Source organism: Rosa chinensis, chromosome 6 (assembly GCF_002994745.2).
Source record: "Rosa chinensis cultivar Old Blush chromosome 6, RchiOBHm-V2, whole genome shotgun sequence".
Classification (NCBI taxonomy): domain Eukaryota; kingdom Viridiplantae; phylum Streptophyta; class Magnoliopsida; order Rosales; family Rosaceae; genus Rosa; species Rosa chinensis.
Window position 1 is genome coordinate 17,744,556 of NC_037093.1, and position 19,113 is coordinate 17,763,668.

A 19,113-nucleotide genomic window follows, 5' to 3' on the forward strand; every position below is an offset into this window, starting at 1 on the left:
AAAATAAACCTGAAGTTTAATGGGGTTGGGATCCATCAATCTCCCCAGATTTTGACCTAGAACCGTCTCCAAAAGTCCAAGTAAAAGAAGGATGTCTAATTAGTTTATCTTGTAGGGAAGGGTAGTTGGGAACTTGGGATTTCCTGCATCCAAAGGGTCCAGTCCCATTTCAATAGCATTGCTTGATTAGAGGTAGCAATGTCACCTTGTTGACATAACTCTTGTCCCTTTTATACAAATGTATTCCTTTAACCCCTCCACCATTTCCCCGGACACCAAAAGCTACAAATTTTGGTTGGAAAGGCTTTACAAATTTTTCCTTGACATTAATTACACACTTCTCATTATTTTATTGCATTAATTACGTATTTTTTCATAACTTTCTGTACAACTTCCCAAGTGTTTTCAAGCAGTAGTGAGGAAAATTCATGGAAATATTAATTTTCTACCCAATGGGAAAGATAAAAAAAAAACTTTCTTGTTCACGAACCAGAAGAGGCTAATTAAATTAAAGAAAAGATGGGTAACAGGTTCACTTTAGAGCTGAAGCACTGTCAGCAGTTATACAAAATGTGCCAAACATTTTGATAGGATATACACCATATATTACAAAAAACACCAGCTTCTAGAATTCAGTTTAGTCAATCAATTTCTGGTTCCGGTTGATCAGAATTCAGAACAATGCTTCATGACAACAAATCTTCTAAAAATCTCACTGATCAGGTTTAACTTTTCAGGTTAAGCCTACAAAAGATTTTTCTGTTTATTTGATCGAGCTTGCGGTATAATCGATCCTTCCTATACTTCATGACAAGAGCTGCAGGATTTGCATTTTCCACTATACAGCTTTTCACAATCTTCCTAACCAGGTCTAACTTTTTATATGAAGTCCCCAAAGCAAAAACAATGTCTCCCTGTCATTTCCAAGAAAATCTATAATCATTTCATCTGGAAGTGGAAAGATAATGAAACCAAATGTGCAATATAGTTACATGAAGAAAAAGATGACTTCGCGAAAGGGTTGTCAAGTCCTGCATTCCAAGTATATAATATTTTCAGCAGAAAGAATTGAACATGCAAGTACTAAATAGAATGCGAAGCAATATATAGGTCGCATCGTAATTATCATATTTGAAAAAAAAAAAAAATTTAGTTCACCTCTAAAGAGCACTGCAGATGTCTTCGTTGTCTTGCAAATTGCTCCTGCGCATCATATTAGATATTAGAAAAGCAAAAGTCATATCCCCAGCATAAATTACAAATTGCCTGCATATTAGAAGAGTTGTAGCTCCTTAACAGATATCCCAAATTAAGAATCATATCCTTCTGGTTATTAGAAGCATATCAAACTTTGAAATCAGTAAATTCAAGGCACATTGAGTGCATACACAGGCATATAGCCGACTAACCCTGTCGGTGCAGGGTTGTTTCTCACCTTTGGTACCAGAATCGTTGGCGTTGAAATCGGGTATTGTTTTTGCTTTGAATCAAGTATTATACCAGTGGAAATTGAAGTGGATAACAAGGATGTACCAAGAGTTGTTTTTTTTTTTTTTTTGGATAGCAAGAGTTGTTAATTGTGCAAAATGTTGCTGGGCTGAGGAAGGACTGCTGGTAGAGGAAATCAAATTGCTCATACACGCTTGTGGTACCCAAAAAAAAAAAAAAAAAATCAGTTTCCAACCTAGAGAATGCAGGGCCTGCAGACTGGCTAATGAAGGTCATTAACGATGACCTAAACAATTGTAACCTTAATTATTATTGAATGAAGAGGTTATATTTGAATCTATATGAAAAGTTGTTATTATAACAAATGACTAGTGCAATAATTTGCTTTTAACTAAACCGGTCACCTACTGAAAGTAGGATTTTGATGAAAGAAGAAGATGAGGAAGAAGATGAGGAAGGAGAGAGTGTAACAGAGAGAGAGAGAATTGAGAATAGTGATGTAATTGCTTGATTAAACTTGAAGTGTTACACTGTAACAATGCTTGACTTTATATAGCAAAACCTGTAACTAATCATGACTAATTGGTTACTAATTAACCCTAATTAGTTAAGCTCAGCTAATTAGTTAGGCTTGGCTGACTCGGTTTCTTGCTGAACAATTTCAGCCTTAAACGTGGACTTTGGAGAAGCCTTGACTTGATTGTTGACTTTGACTTCAAGACTGGTTTGATCATTCCTACATCACCGAGTGACAAGCATATCAGTATAATTTCTTGGATAATTCTTTGCTTATTAACATACATTATTCTTAACCATGGTCTCGAGATAAAGTGGCGTATTACTTGAGTAGGCAGATTATATAAAATGAAATAAACAAAATCTTTTCAAAAAATTTCAGGACTTTTGCTGGTATGATTTTGTCCAATTTGATTCACCACACTGACCACAGTAAGCATATAACCCGCACTCACGCTCAACCTGCAACCAAAAAACTGCAACTGTAATGATAATATAAAAATACAACCACAACATTTCGTCAATGATCATATATACAGTACAATACACTAATACAGTATATTTTTCCAGACATGTAGGTACACTAAAGCACCCAAAACCACCGGCTGTTTTGAATTACGTCGTAGACTTGTATAGTCTCAGAACTTGACCCACAGATGTGGCAGGACCAAACATGTAAGGGTCAAGTGAACGAATTGCATTGGGTGACACTTATCTGTGGGAAACTGGCCATGCCTCTATGGCCTTAGTCTTAAAGGGGAAGAAATTAGTCTATGTGAAGGTGATGAGTGTTGGTCTCTTGAACTCTAATTACATTACTCATTCACTCTATACCAGGAGAACTAACTACGATGGAGCTGTGGAGAATGAAAGCTTAGAGAGTACTTGTGACAAATGATGTGTTTGTATAGTATATTTTCAACAGTGGGCATAAGTCTTTATCTACAGGCTTAAAGAGAAACTGATGAAGTGGTGCTCAATAGTTGGCATCCCTTTTTCCGTTTTTTTTTTTTTTTTTATCCTTAAACTAATTGATCCAAACAAAAACATATGTAAGAGATGCATTTGGATTTCAATAAACACAATCTCACCTAAATTAAGCGTTTTGGTGTACCACAATAGCAGTCCTTCTTAATGACTTTGCCCTCTTCGTCCTTGAGACAATCAATTGGATAGCCGTAAAAAAGAGAAAGCTCCTATCAGGCGGTACAAACAACTGTCAGCTACACCAATAGGAAAATCTCAAATTTGAATCCATATAAACATTGAACTTAGTTTCACTACAACACAGTACTTATTACTTCTTGAATGTTAAACAATTAAAACTAAGACTTTGATAAAGAAACAAACCTCTAAACTCTCTATCTTCCTTTTTGCAAAAAGTATGACCCGAGCTTGTTGCATGGCTTTAGTGATATCAGGGTGCCTGTGTGTGACACACTGCCACACTGGGTATATAGATTCGGTTCACAGCTATGATTAATGAATCGAGAAATATTTCCACGGTGGGCTGCATCGATTGTAAACTCAGGATCATTGTTAACCTGATCCATCTTCACCGACTCAAGTCCTGGTATAGCATTTGATGTCGTCTGTTAAATTAAATAAATGAATACATAATTGTATTAGTATGAAAGACAAATGATGGTAAAAATGAAAAAGTAAATCTTTCGAGAACAAGTACTCAGAAAGAAACTATTGGATGTTGTTATATATAATTTTAATTGCTTCTACTTTGTATTTGAACAAAATATAATTGAAATCACAACTTATTGATTTGATTAATTTGCAATAGCAAATGAAGAATGAACAGATCAACTTAACTCAGCAAACTTGTGTACTTGAGTTTCTAAACTTGTTCACACTTTTACATCAACCAACACTTCCCTTATATAGGGTACAAGATTAACCTACAAAATATCTAAGATGAAAGCATATTAAACTAGATTAAAAGTATTTTAGATACAAAATATCTAGATTAATTTGAGTGGAGCAAACAGTAATACAAGTTGCTGTAAAATATCTTTCACCGCAGCTAAGACTTTACCGCAGCATGTTTAGCGACAGTGAACGGACTCAACCTTTAGCGAATGGATTTAGTTATTCCGCGATTTGTTATTCGTGAACACTACTTCTCAGTGAACTTGCGACTTACTTTTCCCCGCAGTGATGTCATCTCGCGAACGCACTTTTAGCAAACATTCGCGACGAACTTACCTCGCAAACGTTTCGCCGTAGTGACCTCATCTCGTGAACGCACTTTTAGAGAATATTCGCGGCGAGCTCACTTCATGAACTTTTCGCGGATGGAGTAGGAAACCATTAATTCTATCAGAAAAAACGGATAAAGTTGAATAGAAGGAAAGAGACAAATGACCAATATGGAAGATCAAATTTTGGGTTAATTATTAGCTGACAAAGGAACCTTTGAAGCACCTGAACATGTTCATCTTTCTAACGGGATTATCTCCGCTAACTCGAACTGTCCTTTCACCAGAAGGGTGACTATGAGAAATATAAAATTAAGTAAAGAGAATATTAAAAGAATGAGGCATTAACCCTTTTTCCTTCAATTGTTGGAGGCAGTCAATGTGTCGTATAGGTAAAAATTCGTCTATGTTGCACCATCATCTAGATCTTCTATCCTTCTAAGCAATCCTAGATATTCACAGTGGTTCACCAGTGGGTATAGTTGACAGTGTCCTAACAGCCCATCCCTTATCTACTGTATGATAAAGCTCAAGTGGGTATTTCAACTGATTTTGAGAACTCCGTAGGACACAATTAGGTCCACAACAACATCTTTTACTACATTCAAACACTATGTCTTTAGGGTCAGATAGTCTACATAAGTGGTACATCATAAGTAAGTTCATCGAACTACGATATTAGTATATTGCTAAATAATAATATTGACTATCTACATTTCCAGCATAAACAAATTCTCACCTGCCAAGCTTATATGGTAAGGAGCCATTAAGCTGAATGCAAGGACAACTGTTGGCTACACACTTTGGTCGGCAATTGCACCCAATATAGTCCTCTAGCTGAATGACATTTTTTCCAATTATCATCTTGTTTATATACCGGAAATCTTCGGATAAAGTGTTAGAGTCAGCCGGTTTTCTAGCCCGAATGGGAATTGCCTCTAAGCCATTAGCCACATCATGGCTCAAAAACCTACATCAGCCAATATATCTGAGTTACACACTTAAATTTTTTTAACCTCATAAAGCTTATTTAGTATTTTAGTGGTTACCAGGGCATCTCCAACTTATGTCTAGATCGAACTTGTCAAAGGAGTTACAAAACAGGTTATAAAAAAATTATTGATCACTGGATCAACATAATCATCAATATAAATAACCAAGAACGACCACAATGCTGATAGAATTAATGCTTTCCTACTCCATCCGCAAATGTTCGCTAAAGTGCATTCGAAAGATGAATGCGTTCGCGAAGTGAGTTTGCTGCGAATGTTTGCTAAAGTACGTTCGCGAGGATGACTCCACTGCGGGGAAAAATAAGTAGCAAGTTCGCTAAGAAGTAATGTTCGCGAATAATAGTTCGAGGAATAACTAAGTCTGTTCGCTGTCACGAAACATGCTGCGGTGAAAGTCTTAGCTACGGTGAAAGATATTTTACAGCCACTTGTATTCCTGTTTGCTCTACTAAAATTAAGCTAGATATTTTGTATCTAAAGTACTTTTAATCTAGTTTAATATTCTTTCATCTTAGATATTTTGTAAGTTAATCATATACCTTATATAAGGGAAGTGTTGGTTGATGTAAAAGTGTGAACAAGTTCAAAAACTCAAGTACACAAGTTTGCTGGGTTAAGTTGATCTGTTCATGCTTCATTTGCTACAACAAATTAATCAAATCAACAAGTTGTGGTTTCAATTATATTTTGTTCAAATACAAAGTAGAAGCCAATCAAAATTTTACAAATATATTTAACATAGTATCAGAGCTCTGTTGATCAATATCAACTGGGTCGTATCAACCGTTGGATCAAAAAAAAAATCAAACACAAGGTACTGATCTAATATGGCTAGTTCAAGCAACTCATCGGAAATCAGAGATCCAATCTTCAGTGGAGAGAATTTCGACTTCTGGATGATCAAGATGAGAACCATGTTCATCTCCCATGAACTATGGAGTTATGTGGATGAAGGCTATACAGTTTTAGAAATTGAAAATATGTCTAATGCTTAGAGAGTGGAGCTGAAGACAAACATAAAGAAAAATGCAAAAGCTCTAGGAACACTACAAAAATCAGTCTCAGACGAGATCTTTCCAAGAATCTCAAATGAAGAAATAGCGAAAGCAGCTTGGGATGTTCTGCTGCTTGAGTTCAAAGGCTCAGAAAAGGTTAGAACTGTTAAACTTCAATCATTGAGAAGAGATTTTGAGTATACTAGAATGAATGAAACTGAGGTGCTAAATTATTACAGTACTAGACTGACTGATATTGTAAATCAAATGAAAACCTATGGTGAATCCATTACGGAGAAGAGAGTAGTCTAGAAGAGATTTTGAGTATACTAGAATGAATGAAACTGAGGTGCTAAATTATTACAGTACTAGACTGACTGATATTGTAAATCAAATGAAAACCTATGGTGAATCCATTAAGGAGAAGAGAGTAGTCTAGAAGATCCTTATGAGTCTAAATAGAAAATATGATGCTATAATCTGTATTATAGAGGAGACTAGGGATATGAAAACTCTTGGTGTTCAAGATGTGATGGGGACACTTAAGGCTTTTGATCAGAGGTTAATGAGCCATGATGAACCATCTGAGAAAGCTTTTCAAACACTGAGTCTTAGCTCAAATCAGAAAAATGATGAGCCACCACTACTAGAGAAAACCCCTTTGGAGACAAATCTTTTCGGGACGGACCAATTTTTCGTCCCCCAAACACATGATTAGAGACGAAAAAAATTATTTTGTCCCTATAAGTTTTGTTTTTCAAAACTCTCTGTCCAACGCTATTTAGAGACAAATAAGTTTCAATTAGAGACAAAAAAATATTTGTCCCAAAATTTAATTAGGGACGAAATTTAATTTAGTCTCCTATGCATTTTAGGTTTCGCAAATAAGTGGTAAAATTCAAGCGGTTAGTTGCACTGAATTTCAAATTTTGGACGAAAAGAATTAGGGGAGAAAAATTTTGTCCCTAATTTTGTTGGCGGTATTTTTCCTTTTATAACTTTTCATTTGGACAGGGGTTGGCAAAAATAAATAGTGTATAGCGACTCATTGGGATTAAAACGATATAGTTTCGATCTTACATATAAATATCCTCTCCATTTAACTCAGTTCTTCAAACTATTTTACGATCACTACTCGGCAACTTCCTCGTACGAACCTCCAAACACCAATACCTCCCAGCAGTAGTGTCTCTATCATACAATCCCTCTCATCTATCTCGCCTCTCTAAGTTTCTTTTCTCCTCATTTAGTACACCAAATCTCAAATTATGGTCAAAATTTTAGTCTTTTTTTAGTTTTGGTACTGGTAATCTTTGTTTGTTAATGTCATCATAAGGTTAGAGACTCGACTAGAAGACAACTGCATCGCTGACTACTATTAACAACCTAAGAGAACTTTTTTGAAAATCCGGATTCTCTAGATCATCTTTTATATGAAAAGAATTTAGTGTATTAGAGGTTGGACGAAGTGGTGTTAGCTCAGTGATTAGAGTACCCACTACCTATGTACGAAGTCATGGGTTCGAGTCACCATGGGGGCAGGAGTGAAACCCTTTGATCCTCTTTTCAAATAAGAAAAAATAAGAAAAAAAAAAAAAATTTAGTGTATTAGAGGATTCTTTTATTTCTATTATTCCTAATTCTAATAGCTTATTAGGATTCTTTTATTTTAATTATTTTATCTATTAAAATGTGTTTGTTAACTCAGACATAATTTTTTACGTAAATACCCCTTATAGAGACACTATGAAAACTACGTTAATGGAAAAGGATAAACAAGTAACATTACAAATAAAAAAAATAAAGATACATTTTTATCTTTAATAAAAGGTAATAAAGGATAGGAATTTCTTCAGGCATTAGGGAAATTCGGGCTTAGGGTTTTTGATCGAAATCTTCTCGATCTCGTGGGTACGTAGTTAGGTGGCGATCCTTCTGGTCTCGTCGCCCCCCCCCCCCCCTAGAATTCTCGTTTTCTATTCTGCTATATCGATTGTAATGGAGATCATATTGCAATGCTCAATTTCGAATTTAGAATATTTGCATTTGGATTTTTCCTTAGGTCTAGTGTGAACTTCATATCAAAAGTGCTTCGCTTTGAGAATATGACTGCCCAAGGTGAAGGATTGAGCATTTGAATGAAGTGTTTTGGAAAAAGTGTTTGAATTGTTGAGTTTAGTGTAATGAATAGGAGTGTGAATTTTTCAATTTTCATATGCAAGTGTGTTCTGTGTGTCAAATGTTAGTTGTTCATAATTTGAAGGTAGCTCATTTGTGTGATTTTCGATTTTCGATTCATCAGTTACAGTGTTAGTCAAATAGGCTCTTGGTAGACTTTGTTGCTTGGAAATTTTTATTGACTTTGTTTGCTTCCTTCCCTCGTCTGTTAAAAAGGCATATAATATTAGGTGCAATACTGTTTCTTTAATTCTTTAATCTTGCATCTTGTGCTATGGATAGGATTTAATTCATATGGTTTTGTTTTTGTATGTTCAGGCAATTGATCGCATATTTCACTCCTCACCCTTTGCAGCAAGTTTTGACTGATGATATTGACTTCAATATCAAACTAAACTTTTTGGAGTTTTATGAGGTTACATTTTTACCATTATGTCTTGTTTTTTTTTTCTCTTCAACACTGTCTCTCCTACCTTTTCAAATCTACGCTTCTTCTTTCACTTACATATCATTGTTAAAGTTCCGCTCCCCTTATGTTGCAGGCTCTTCTTGCTTCTGTGAATTGTCATTTATATCGTCCCATAAATGTGAAGTATCCACCACTTCTTGATCCTCGATTGGTGGATAGCATCGGAAGAGATGCAAATGGTTAAAAGCAAATGGATTTTACTTTCATTATGTGCATCCTAAGTAAAAGAGAAAAAAAAAGAAGAAATATTTGTTTGGACCCAAAATGAATATTTTGGTCTGACAAGGCACGTCTTGGAGAAATTGAGCCAATATCAGTGGCTCAAGCTATATATTGTCAACAAGTTCGAAATATATTATTTAGAGGCTAAATAAAGCCTACTATGGAGAATTATGCGAGCTGTAAGTGTTTGGACCCAAAATGAACATTTTGGCCTAACAAGGCACGTCGTGGAGAAATTGAGCCAATATCAGTGGCTTAAGATATATATTGTCGACAAGTTCGAAATATATATTTAGAGGCTAAATAAAGCCTACTATGGAAGTATGAAAAGTCAACTTTAGCATATTTTCCTACTTCGGCTAGGAGAAACCGAGCTAAACAAGGAAGGAGGGGAGGCAGACTAACCAAATGAAATCGAAATGAGCTGAAACTTTCCAGATTAATACTAGACATCCCAAGGATCATTTCTTATGAAGAGTGCCAGAGTTAAATTTAAGTGGAAAGCCTTCAAACAATCAGCCCAATTTTCTACAGAAGCAAAACTGGAAAACTGGACCTGTAAGAGGTCCAGCAGCATTTTCGGCCCAACCGCATGGAATAAAAATCTGAAAATTTGTCAGGATGATCTATACTCATAGTGGAACATTTCATATGAAGAAGTCGAAGGCATATAATGAAGTCTTGTTGGAGAAATAATTGAAGGTATAAAGGGGCAGAAACTGACCTAAAAACAGCTCAATATTCACATGTTCATGTTTCCTACCCACATGAAGAAAGCTAGATGCTTTTCTCTTTTTCCTTGGATATATTTTTCTTCTACAATCTCTTTCTTTAGCAAGTTCTCCTCATTTCCCGGTGGTTCTCGCTCTGCTCGATCTACAATATTGAGTATCGATTGTGATTTTCAAGAAGCTCAGCAAAAGTCCTCGCCACGAGGCACAAAGAATCCCATGACGAGGTTGGTGCTCTCCTCGTCCACAATCTCTTGAAAGAAGTCAGGTCAAGGGACACCCCCGACGACCGCACCAGAACGGTGCTGGCACGCCCGCGCAGAAAAGAGACTGTTGACCAGCTGCAACAAAACTGGAGCCAAACAATATTTACTCAATTTTTTGTATTGATTTTCATTCTTGATGTCTCAGCCACGCCTAAAACTAGGCTACAATACTGAATATCAATAAATGGGGGAGAGTTATGCTGACTATACTCACTATGCATTATGCAGACATGTATCCTAAAGACATGTGATTTGATTCTAGGCATTGTGTTATGCAAGGCACTTCCTATTTTCTTGGACACAATTGTCCCAGCATGGCCTACTATCTTTGCTGCAGTCATTCCTGTACTTGCTTTTACGGAGGCAAGAGTTTGCATTTTGAAATGCCTCTACTTTTAGTTATGTAATTAGGCATGAAGAATCAGTTTTATTTACTCATCTTTTTTCTTTTTCTTTTTTCATCTTTTCCAGATTATCCCTCAAGCTTTGTGTGCTAATTATGGACTAATTGTTGGTGCAAAACTCTCTCTCTTGGTTCCTCTTCTTCGATATGTTGGTCTTCCTCCCAATATCATATCCAATCAGTACAGTAAACTAAACCAAATTCCAAGTATCTACCTGAAAATATAGATGCCATTTATCTATACATAGCATAGTAATGGATATGACTGCAGCTATTGGATTGCTTCCTTGGGAAAGAGCATTCTGTACTATTCACTTGATTATTTTTGCTCAACCCACCTTTTACACTCTAGTATTTAAATTTTCTTGACAGAAAATTAAACTTTATGGTTATACTAATCTCATATGCTGGTTTTGATGGCGTAATTGCCGAGGATCGTACTGATCAGTTTTGCGTGATGCAATGACAAGGATCCATTCATTGAGGACTTTTCTAAGGTGAGTTTCTTCCTCGTTTTCTCTGTGCATTTGTTATATTATTACATTTCTATGCATTCATAAATTTCTGATTCTTTGCAATCAAAATATATTCAGCAGGACTATAATGATATAGTTGATGAATGGAAGGCGAAGCTGGTTAGGATTAACTCTAGAGAGCAGAAGTGGAGCCTCTTCATTGCCAAGAAGAAATGATTATGACACCTCAAGTTTTTCATATGCAAATGCAATACTGTACTCGAGTTCGATATGCATTTTTTATAAATATTGTATTCAGTTGCTGGTGTATTGTGGTTTAGACGGTTTTATTTTAAACTATGTCGCAGTCCTTTATATTAGTGTTTGAACTTTAGCCGTCTTATAATAATGGAATTGGGGTTTGTCTTTGCTCATTTGTATCTAAATTTGTGTGTCAAATTCACTATTTGGCTATTTTTAATCGTCCCCTATTCGTTTGATTGGCGCCATTAAATTTGAAAATAATTTAAATTTTAAAAATAATAAGAGAAGGAATGAGTTTTGTCGCTTATTCATTCGATTGGCGTCATTTATAGTTAATTTTCCCGCCAACTTGAATGAGATTGGGGGATGAAATTTTGTTGAATAGGGGACAATTTTATTTTCTTCTCCAAATGCATTTGGAGACGGAATTTATCAGCCGTTGTCTTTAATAATTAGGGACGAGCATTAGGAGACGACTTTAGCCACAAAATGATTCCGTCTCAAACATTCTTTTGGGACGAATTCTCATCTTTTAGAGACAAATTGATTTTGTTGTTGATTGGGTTTTCTCTAGTAGTGCACCTAGTTCTAATTCAGAAAAGGGAAAACAAAAGATGAAGAAGAACTGGGAAAATAAAGGCAAGAAATGGGAAGGCAAATCAGATCAGTTAGTGAAGAAAAACAATAAAGGAAGTAGCAGTTCAAGTTATTCAAAGTGTTCTATTTGTTCAAAACTTCATACTGGGTTTAAAGGAAAACCAAAGTGTACAAATTGTCATAGGTTTGGTCATGTCAAGAAGGATTGCAACTACAAAGGCAATCAATAAGCAAACTGCATTGAAGAACAAGGTGATACCAACATGTTCTCTGTCAGCTATGCTGCAACTACACAAGTGAGTGAGAATGTGTGGCTTGTTGATAGTGCTTGCAGTAACCATATGGAAAATATTGAAAATATTCGCAAGACACAAGTGTTTACATCAACTAATTATTCGCAAGACACACTCTTTTACATTCTGTACCACATTCATGTTGGAAAATATGGACTGCACATTATCTCATAGCATTAAGTAAATGATAACTGATTTAGTTTAAGATACATAACAAGAAATATAATGCTTTAACTCTATCTAGTTACATATTATTTCTTGTTATTTATCTTAAACTAAATCAGTTATCATTTACTTAATGCTATGAGATAATGTGAAGTCCATATTTTCCAACAATTCAAACATGTACCATATCCTCAGTTTCGGGATGGATGGTCTGCATAAATGGTATCTGGCCGGTAAGAATCGAGAGATAAGCTAGTTACTATCATTCACACCCATATATACTACAAGCATTTAGTCTATATTACTCTAGTGGTATAAAATTCAGACATAGGGTGCGAGAGGTCCCCGAGTCCAATTTCCAGGAATCTTTGCACCGTACGTCTGTAACTGCAGTTGCTGAAAATGCTACAGAAAATAATTATGTTGACAAGTCGTCGGGAATTGGATCCGGTGGAAACGTGAAAGCAAATAAACGTATTTGCATTGTTGTCTATAACGGTAGATGGTGAAAATGCTACAAGTTAGTAACTGCAGAACGCAAGAGACATTACAAAGGCACTGGAAAATGATATCTGATCATTGCGTAAGGTTGTTTTTGTTTGACAAGTCAAGTCAAATAGAAAAATGAATTTGTACCTGAATTAATTAGTAAGAGTTTATGATGTCCAAGTCAAGCTTCTATTTCAACAGTGTTTCAACGAGCGCTGTAGACAATTCGTCAGCAATTCTAGGAGACTTTTCTTCGTGCTGATGAAGAGCCGAAGAAGCTGCTTGAGAAATTTTTGCTTCCCCGCCCGCCTCATTCTTTGAGGCATTTTATTCAGCAGCCTATCTACCAAGAATTATCGTACGTAGTTTGAGTTGTCTGATCAATTTAGTGATGGAAAGTAGGAATAATTCCCTTCGTGCTGACCCTCATATGCACCAGCAGCCATGCATTGCGTATAACCTATAAGACTCGTAGACATCAGCAATTGACAACCACTAACAATACTAGCTATTAAAGACATATTACTAAGCATTATTGGATATATTAATGAGTTTTTTTTTTTTTTGAGAAAGGATATATTAATGAGTTATTAGTAATGGACATGTGATCTTATCAATTAAGCAAAAGTAAGATAAAAGTAAGATACCTAAATGGGCAACCACAAGTAACATGTTCAAACCATCAGCCTAAGAGCTGCCTATATGTAGAAATTTATTTAATGATTAATGAGTTTAGAACCAGCAGCAGAGATCTACGATTTTTTCTTCATTTGGAGGCAAGAAGCTCCTCGAGGAATTTTGGGACCCCGTGTAAGAATTTGACTTGCATTACTTGTCACGAGAAACTAGATACAACCGATCCACATTATTTAGAGATTCCAATCATGTTATAATGTGGATCTAGATTTATGTTGATTAGAGAAACTTAAAATTGATTACCAAATAGGATTCATTTATGGATAGGAACCTGTTAAACTTGAGTCGAGGTCCTCTCTGTTCCGTAGTCTCTTGCCGCATTGTGAGATTTCTCGGACATAGAGCAACTGCATGCAGAAGACCAAGACTTCCATCCATGGCTTAGTTATCAAGTATGTTCTTCATGTTTTGTTAAACTAGAGTTGATCTAGCATGCTACTTTTATAATGTGTTTATACTCGTGATTGTATATTTGTATTCTTTAGTCATAATGCGTGTGATCTATATCTTATTGTTCCTAAGATATAGATCACACGCCCCGCCTCAGTTTCGTTGAGGCATTTTATCAAGCATGCCACCCTCAAAGGAAATATGAGCTATTTGAACAACTTGATGGGAGAAATAATTTAAAGTGAGGGCAATCGAGTCCCTTTATTGGCCGTCATATGGATCTGACCACCATTGTATACAAACCCAACAATGGAAGAGATGACATATTAACCTTACTCTACGTGTATAGAAATAGATAGGCGTATCTGGGCAACTAATATATAGCCATGCAGGAAAGAGACCTCTAAGGTTAATATCTTCAAGATATTCAGGCACCACATTATGGTATCATATCCATGAGATAATATGGACACCAGAAATAGTTTAATTACCAACTGCTATAATACACCAACACATCTAGTAACCAATAATTAGATTGAAGACTAATCATAACGTCAAAGGAACTACAAGTCAGTTGCTTCCTAACATTTGAGAAAGGCTGAAAGTATGAGTCTTGGATTATTTTTATACATAAATCCATCCAATTGACTGGATTCAAGGTACAAACTAAAAATAAACAAATATGATGAAAAAAACAGAAAGTCACATAACTTTAGAATCCTCCAACATCAAAACAGCACCTGGTTGAACATCAAGGATGGGTCAAGTTTTCAGTTGTTGGTATGCTTGATAATCCTCTGCAGAACCACAGTCCTTGCTCTTCGAATGTCTCGGCTGCACATATCAGCTTGAGATCCCAATTCCTCAACATTCTTCATAAATACTCCCAACTTCTTCTTAATCTCCTCTATTGCAATCCTAACTGCTTCTTGCTCAATAGCAAAGCTTGCATTATCCATGAGCGACTGAATTTCAATTTCCAATCGGTCAATCAGAACTCGAATGCTGTCCAAGTCCTTGATGGCAACATAAGTACCCACTTGCATTGAGCTAATTACTTCCTTCTGACCCTTCATAGCACTTTGATAATTCTTCCACAAAGAGTCAATCCATTTTCCCATTGAACCAACGGGGATAGAAGTCGCAGCAGCCAGAGCTGCTGCGACAGGCGGAGCAGCCATGGCTGCTGCCACAACCGAACAAATCAAGACTGCAGCAAAAGTGGCAACAAATATGATACTCGAGACCTTCCTCCAAGCATTGATGTACTTGAGCTTCTTATCCAGCTTGTTCTTTTGAAGATGCAACTTCTCAAGCATCTGTATTTGCTGCCTGTAAACAGTATGAAACATTTGGAAGAACTCTTCAGTAAAAGGGTCACCAGCAGTCTTAAAATTCTTCAACTCCTCCATTGTCCTTGTGTACCGACTGCCTCCCACCTCAGTTTCCTCCTCGAATTGTTGAAGGGCAACAAGAATGAGCAGTTGACTATCACGAGCTCGCTTCAGGCACTTCTCCAATGCAGTACAAAAGTCCAGAGTCTGCAAGCTATTCTCAAAGTACTCCTCGACCAGCTCAAACAATTCCTGATTCTTCCAAATGTCTTTCTTGCATTCCAATATTACCTTGACAACCTCCTGGTTCATCTCCAATAAACATTCCGTCACTTGTTTCAAGGAATCGAACGACAGAGCTCGAACTTCAACTCCTGCTGCAAGAGTGGTGATAACTTGATTGGTTCGGTTTTGGAGGTTGGTATCAAACGACTGCAAGTCAGCATCAACCTTGCAAGCAGCCTCATATGAGCTCAACTGATCAGTTGTGTACTGAAAAGTGGTCAGATTTATAGCAGACGACGATGTCTCAGTGGCAGTCCTCTTGCTCATATGGCTTCCCATAGCTTCAACTCAGATCTAGACAAACAATAAGGAAAAAAACAGAACAAACCCAGAAGTCAGCTTAGAAACTTGGCCAGCTTGCTAATTGTACCCTTCTTTCTCATGCAGAAGCTAAACAAAAAACCATGAATCAGAACCAAATTAGAATCTCCAATCCCAAATTCCAATCTCAACTTTTAGTACAAGAAAACCACAAAAGCATCCAAAGCTCCAAACTTTCAAAGCTTTTCCAAAAACCCACCTCACAAAATAAGATAACACATCTAACCTGGGAATTTTATCGAACAGCTGGTGGGCACAAACAAGGAAACTCTTTGGAGATGGAAGATGGGTTCTGTTTAAATAACGGAAACAAAGCAAATCAAAGAGGAAAGAAAGAGAATTGAGAGCTGAAATTAGAGGAAAGCTTGAAACTTTTGTGTGACCCAACAAAAAAGTTGGGTTGGGGGTTTTAGATGTTGGGGTTGGGGATAGCTTGCACGCATGAGAGAGAAGAGTGAAAAGGGCATGGAAAACGCGGGAAGCAAGGTCCTCCTCGTTCCCTGAAGACCCTTGTGGTTTTAGGCCTTATCTTTTTGTCTATCTCAGTTTTAAGGCGCAAAGCAACAGTTACCGAAGCCAAGGAAGCACCGCATTATGGTTTCTAGAGAGAGAATCGATGAATGATTAGGAAGAAGAAGAGGAGGGAGTAAGAAGAAGAAAGCTTAGGAGCGAAGATTTGGCGTGGTAGTCATAATAGCAAGCAACAGAGGACAACTTGAAGTCGTCATCATTTGGAAACAAACAAAAGTCTTCAATGAAAGACGTTTTCACACTTTACACTTTTAAGGACCCGCTGGCTGTAATGACCGAAATGACCTCACCATTTTTCTTATCCGAAATATTGCAAATTTAAAATTTAAACTTATCCAATTTCCTTTTTCGTTTTCTGTTTTTGCCCCCAAAAAAAATGAATTGGTGTATATCCTTGAGAAATGCAAAGGAAAATCACAATACCAATTTCTAACTACTTTTGTATAAACTGTGAATGATAAAAATTTATTGATGAAACAGCATAGAATGCATAAAATAAATCGAAAGAAAAAAAAAATAAATGTATAAATTATAAAAGTAAATCATAAAATTTGGTAAAGATATTCAGATTTTCTATTATCAAAGAGAACGTACGGTAAATATTGAAGTACTCGTAGTAAACAACTCATGCTTACAATTTTGTATAAACCATATAATTACGAATCTTGGGTTTAACAAATACTACTTCAAACAAATTTCATGATTGAGTAGGGTTCTTTTGATAAGTAATTAGTCATTGTAGTTGGCCACTAGTAGTTCTTAGATCTAATGGAAGAGAACTATGTTTTTCTCGTTCGTGTCTATAAATTCATTGATAATTGACCAAAAGTTTCTTTGATTGACCACATATACACAACTGGTAACATCAAAAAGAGATGAGTGAGTATGAAAATGAATTCCAAATACGTACTAATGTTCGTGATTGTAATGATTAAGAAATAGAGACATATAGTCCATTGTTTAAGATACTTTTGGTCATTTTGCAACAGAAGGAAAGATTCGGAATGAAGGGAAAGGTACCTGATTTTGCTATGCTTCAAGTTGGTAAAATCAAGATGGGTAGGCAGTTGATGAGAGAACTCCAAACTTGAAAGAGAATGAAGGCTGGTTTAGATTTCTAAATGGTCGGCAGCACCATCATTGCATCTATTTATATACTTTCGAACCCAGAAAGCAACGTGGAAAGCAAGAAATAGAACCTGTAAATTTACCAAAATGGATCAGGTAACTCTAGCTTTTGTAAGAAGTCATTCAGTTTGGAACTCAACAGGTTCCAACGGTAGTTCTGTAAATGGTAGTTTCGTAAAACTAGCAAAAATCGGAGGGTGCTTTACGTGGTAAAACTCCTTGGACGAGTAGGAAAAGCAAAGCTGTTGTGCTGCTAGCTGGGTCATACCGCGTGCTCCGACCCACCCGCTTTGTAGAGTGTGGGCCCAGAACCTTCTACGGTCGACACGTCATGCTTTGTGACACGCGTTGCAAATTTAGTGGTTACCGCCCATGGGAGATTTCAAAAGCATTCCAAGCTACGTCACATGCCAACTTCGTAACGCTCTCTCGCTCCTTTTTTTTTTCTTTTTTCTTTTTTTTGCTGCTTGAATTATTCAACTCTTATCTTAACAAGTCATCATTAAAGATTATCCAATTATGAAAAAAGAAAAAGTAACTTCATGTGGACAAAAGAATTGCAGTGTATTTCGGGGGTAAATTTTGGGTCTCTATGCTCTTCTTGTAGTGTAGAAAGATTGCTATCATCATTTACTTTCCAATCGATTCGTATTGTCTTAGATTTTGTAATCTGTAATTTACGTGATATTTACAATAAGCTGGCACGTTATGATCATGCAATCTGAAAATTAAAAAGATGCCTCAATCAATGGTGGAGTGATCAGTGATGCGGTCTCTATTGAATTCGTATCTTGTACTTGGATTTTGTTTTATATAAATTTATCTAACTTTTACAATAATGTCGACACGTTATTGTAATGTTATCTAAGAATTAAATAGATTCACAATCAGCGTGCTATGGCGACTTGTATTGAACTCGTGTCATTTACTCGGATCATATATTTCTTTAATTTATGTGAAGTTTACAATAAAGTCCCCTTACGTTTCTTACTTACTCATATAACCATTTATTTCAAATTTGTAACCTCTACTCAGATTTTTTGCAACTTTTTTATCCATAAAATTATTACTTTCCTATTTAGTTATTACTTATCCACAATCCGGAAATTATGTTGTCTTTGGTTTCACAGCCTCTCATTATTAGTCATTCCTCAACCATTTTTCTTCATGCATTTTCCTAGGCAGTGCTTAGTTGTTAAGGTTTTCGAAATCTCTAAAAATGGCTTTACTAAAAGTAGTTATCCAATAAGACAATTACGTACAAGGAGTACAAATTGTACAAGAATCATGTAACCATCCTATAATATAGCCTCTTCCTTCTCCCCTCAATCCCGCTTCAAGAGGGTTTTACTAGCAATGTACGTGCTCGCATTTTTCGTGGTTCTATGAAGAGTAAGTGGATAATGCCTTTTTGGTTTCTATTATTTTACACTTTTATCTCTGTGTTTTTATTGACTTGTTTTGACATATGTTACATAAGGGTTTTTTTGTACTAAAAGTTTGGTGAAGCCCGTAACACCAGAAAAAGAAGAAGATATATCTCATTTTAAGAGTTCACGTAACTCTCTCGCAAGCCCAAATCTCGCCCTAACATTTTATAGGTGCACAAATAGCATGTGGCAGTGGTAATATGTATGCATCATTTGTGATTTTATCAGACTGTTATCTTTACGTTGCCACTAATATGTATTTCTTGACTTTTGTGCTCTATGA

General features: G+C 36.1%; 1 protein-coding gene and 1 long non-coding RNA gene across 5 annotated transcripts; both read right to left on the reverse strand.

The window, feature by feature from the left end:
* Nucleotides 1-603: 603 nt before the first annotated feature.
* LOC121049802 lies at nt 604-1,942 on the reverse strand. Of its 2 annotated transcripts, XR_005801359.1 has the most exons (4): nt 1,436-1,942; nt 1,159-1,203; nt 993-1,031; nt 604-914 (listed from the first exon to the last, which is right to left on the reverse strand). It is a non-coding gene; the product is annotated as an uncharacterized LOC121049802 (long non-coding RNA). The 2 variants fall into 2 exon arrangements; XR_005801360.1 differs by lacking the exon at nt 993-1,031.
* A 12,374-nt stretch (nt 1,943-14,316) lies between these two features.
* LOC112173638 (UPF0496 protein At4g34320) lies at nt 14,317-17,391 on the reverse strand. 3 transcript variants are annotated; one of them, XM_024311326.2, is made up of 2 exons: nt 17,293-17,391; nt 14,317-15,714 (listed from the first exon to the last, which is right to left on the reverse strand). In XM_024311326.2, exon 2 carries the CDS (start codon nt 15,697-15,699, stop codon nt 14,572-14,574), a length of 1,128 nt encoding a protein of 375 aa, XP_024167094.1. In that variant the 5' UTR covers nt 15,700-15,714; nt 17,293-17,391; the 3' UTR covers nt 14,317-14,571. The 3 variants fall into 3 exon arrangements, with proteins under 3 accessions (XP_024167094.1, XP_024167092.1, XP_024167090.1); XM_024311324.2 differs by lacking the exon at nt 17,293-17,391 and adding an exon at nt 15,968-16,448 and having other exon boundaries at nt 14,317-15,810; XM_024311322.2 differs by lacking the exon at nt 17,293-17,391 and adding an exon at nt 15,968-16,447.
* Between the last annotated feature and the right edge of the window lie 1,722 nt (nt 17,392-19,113).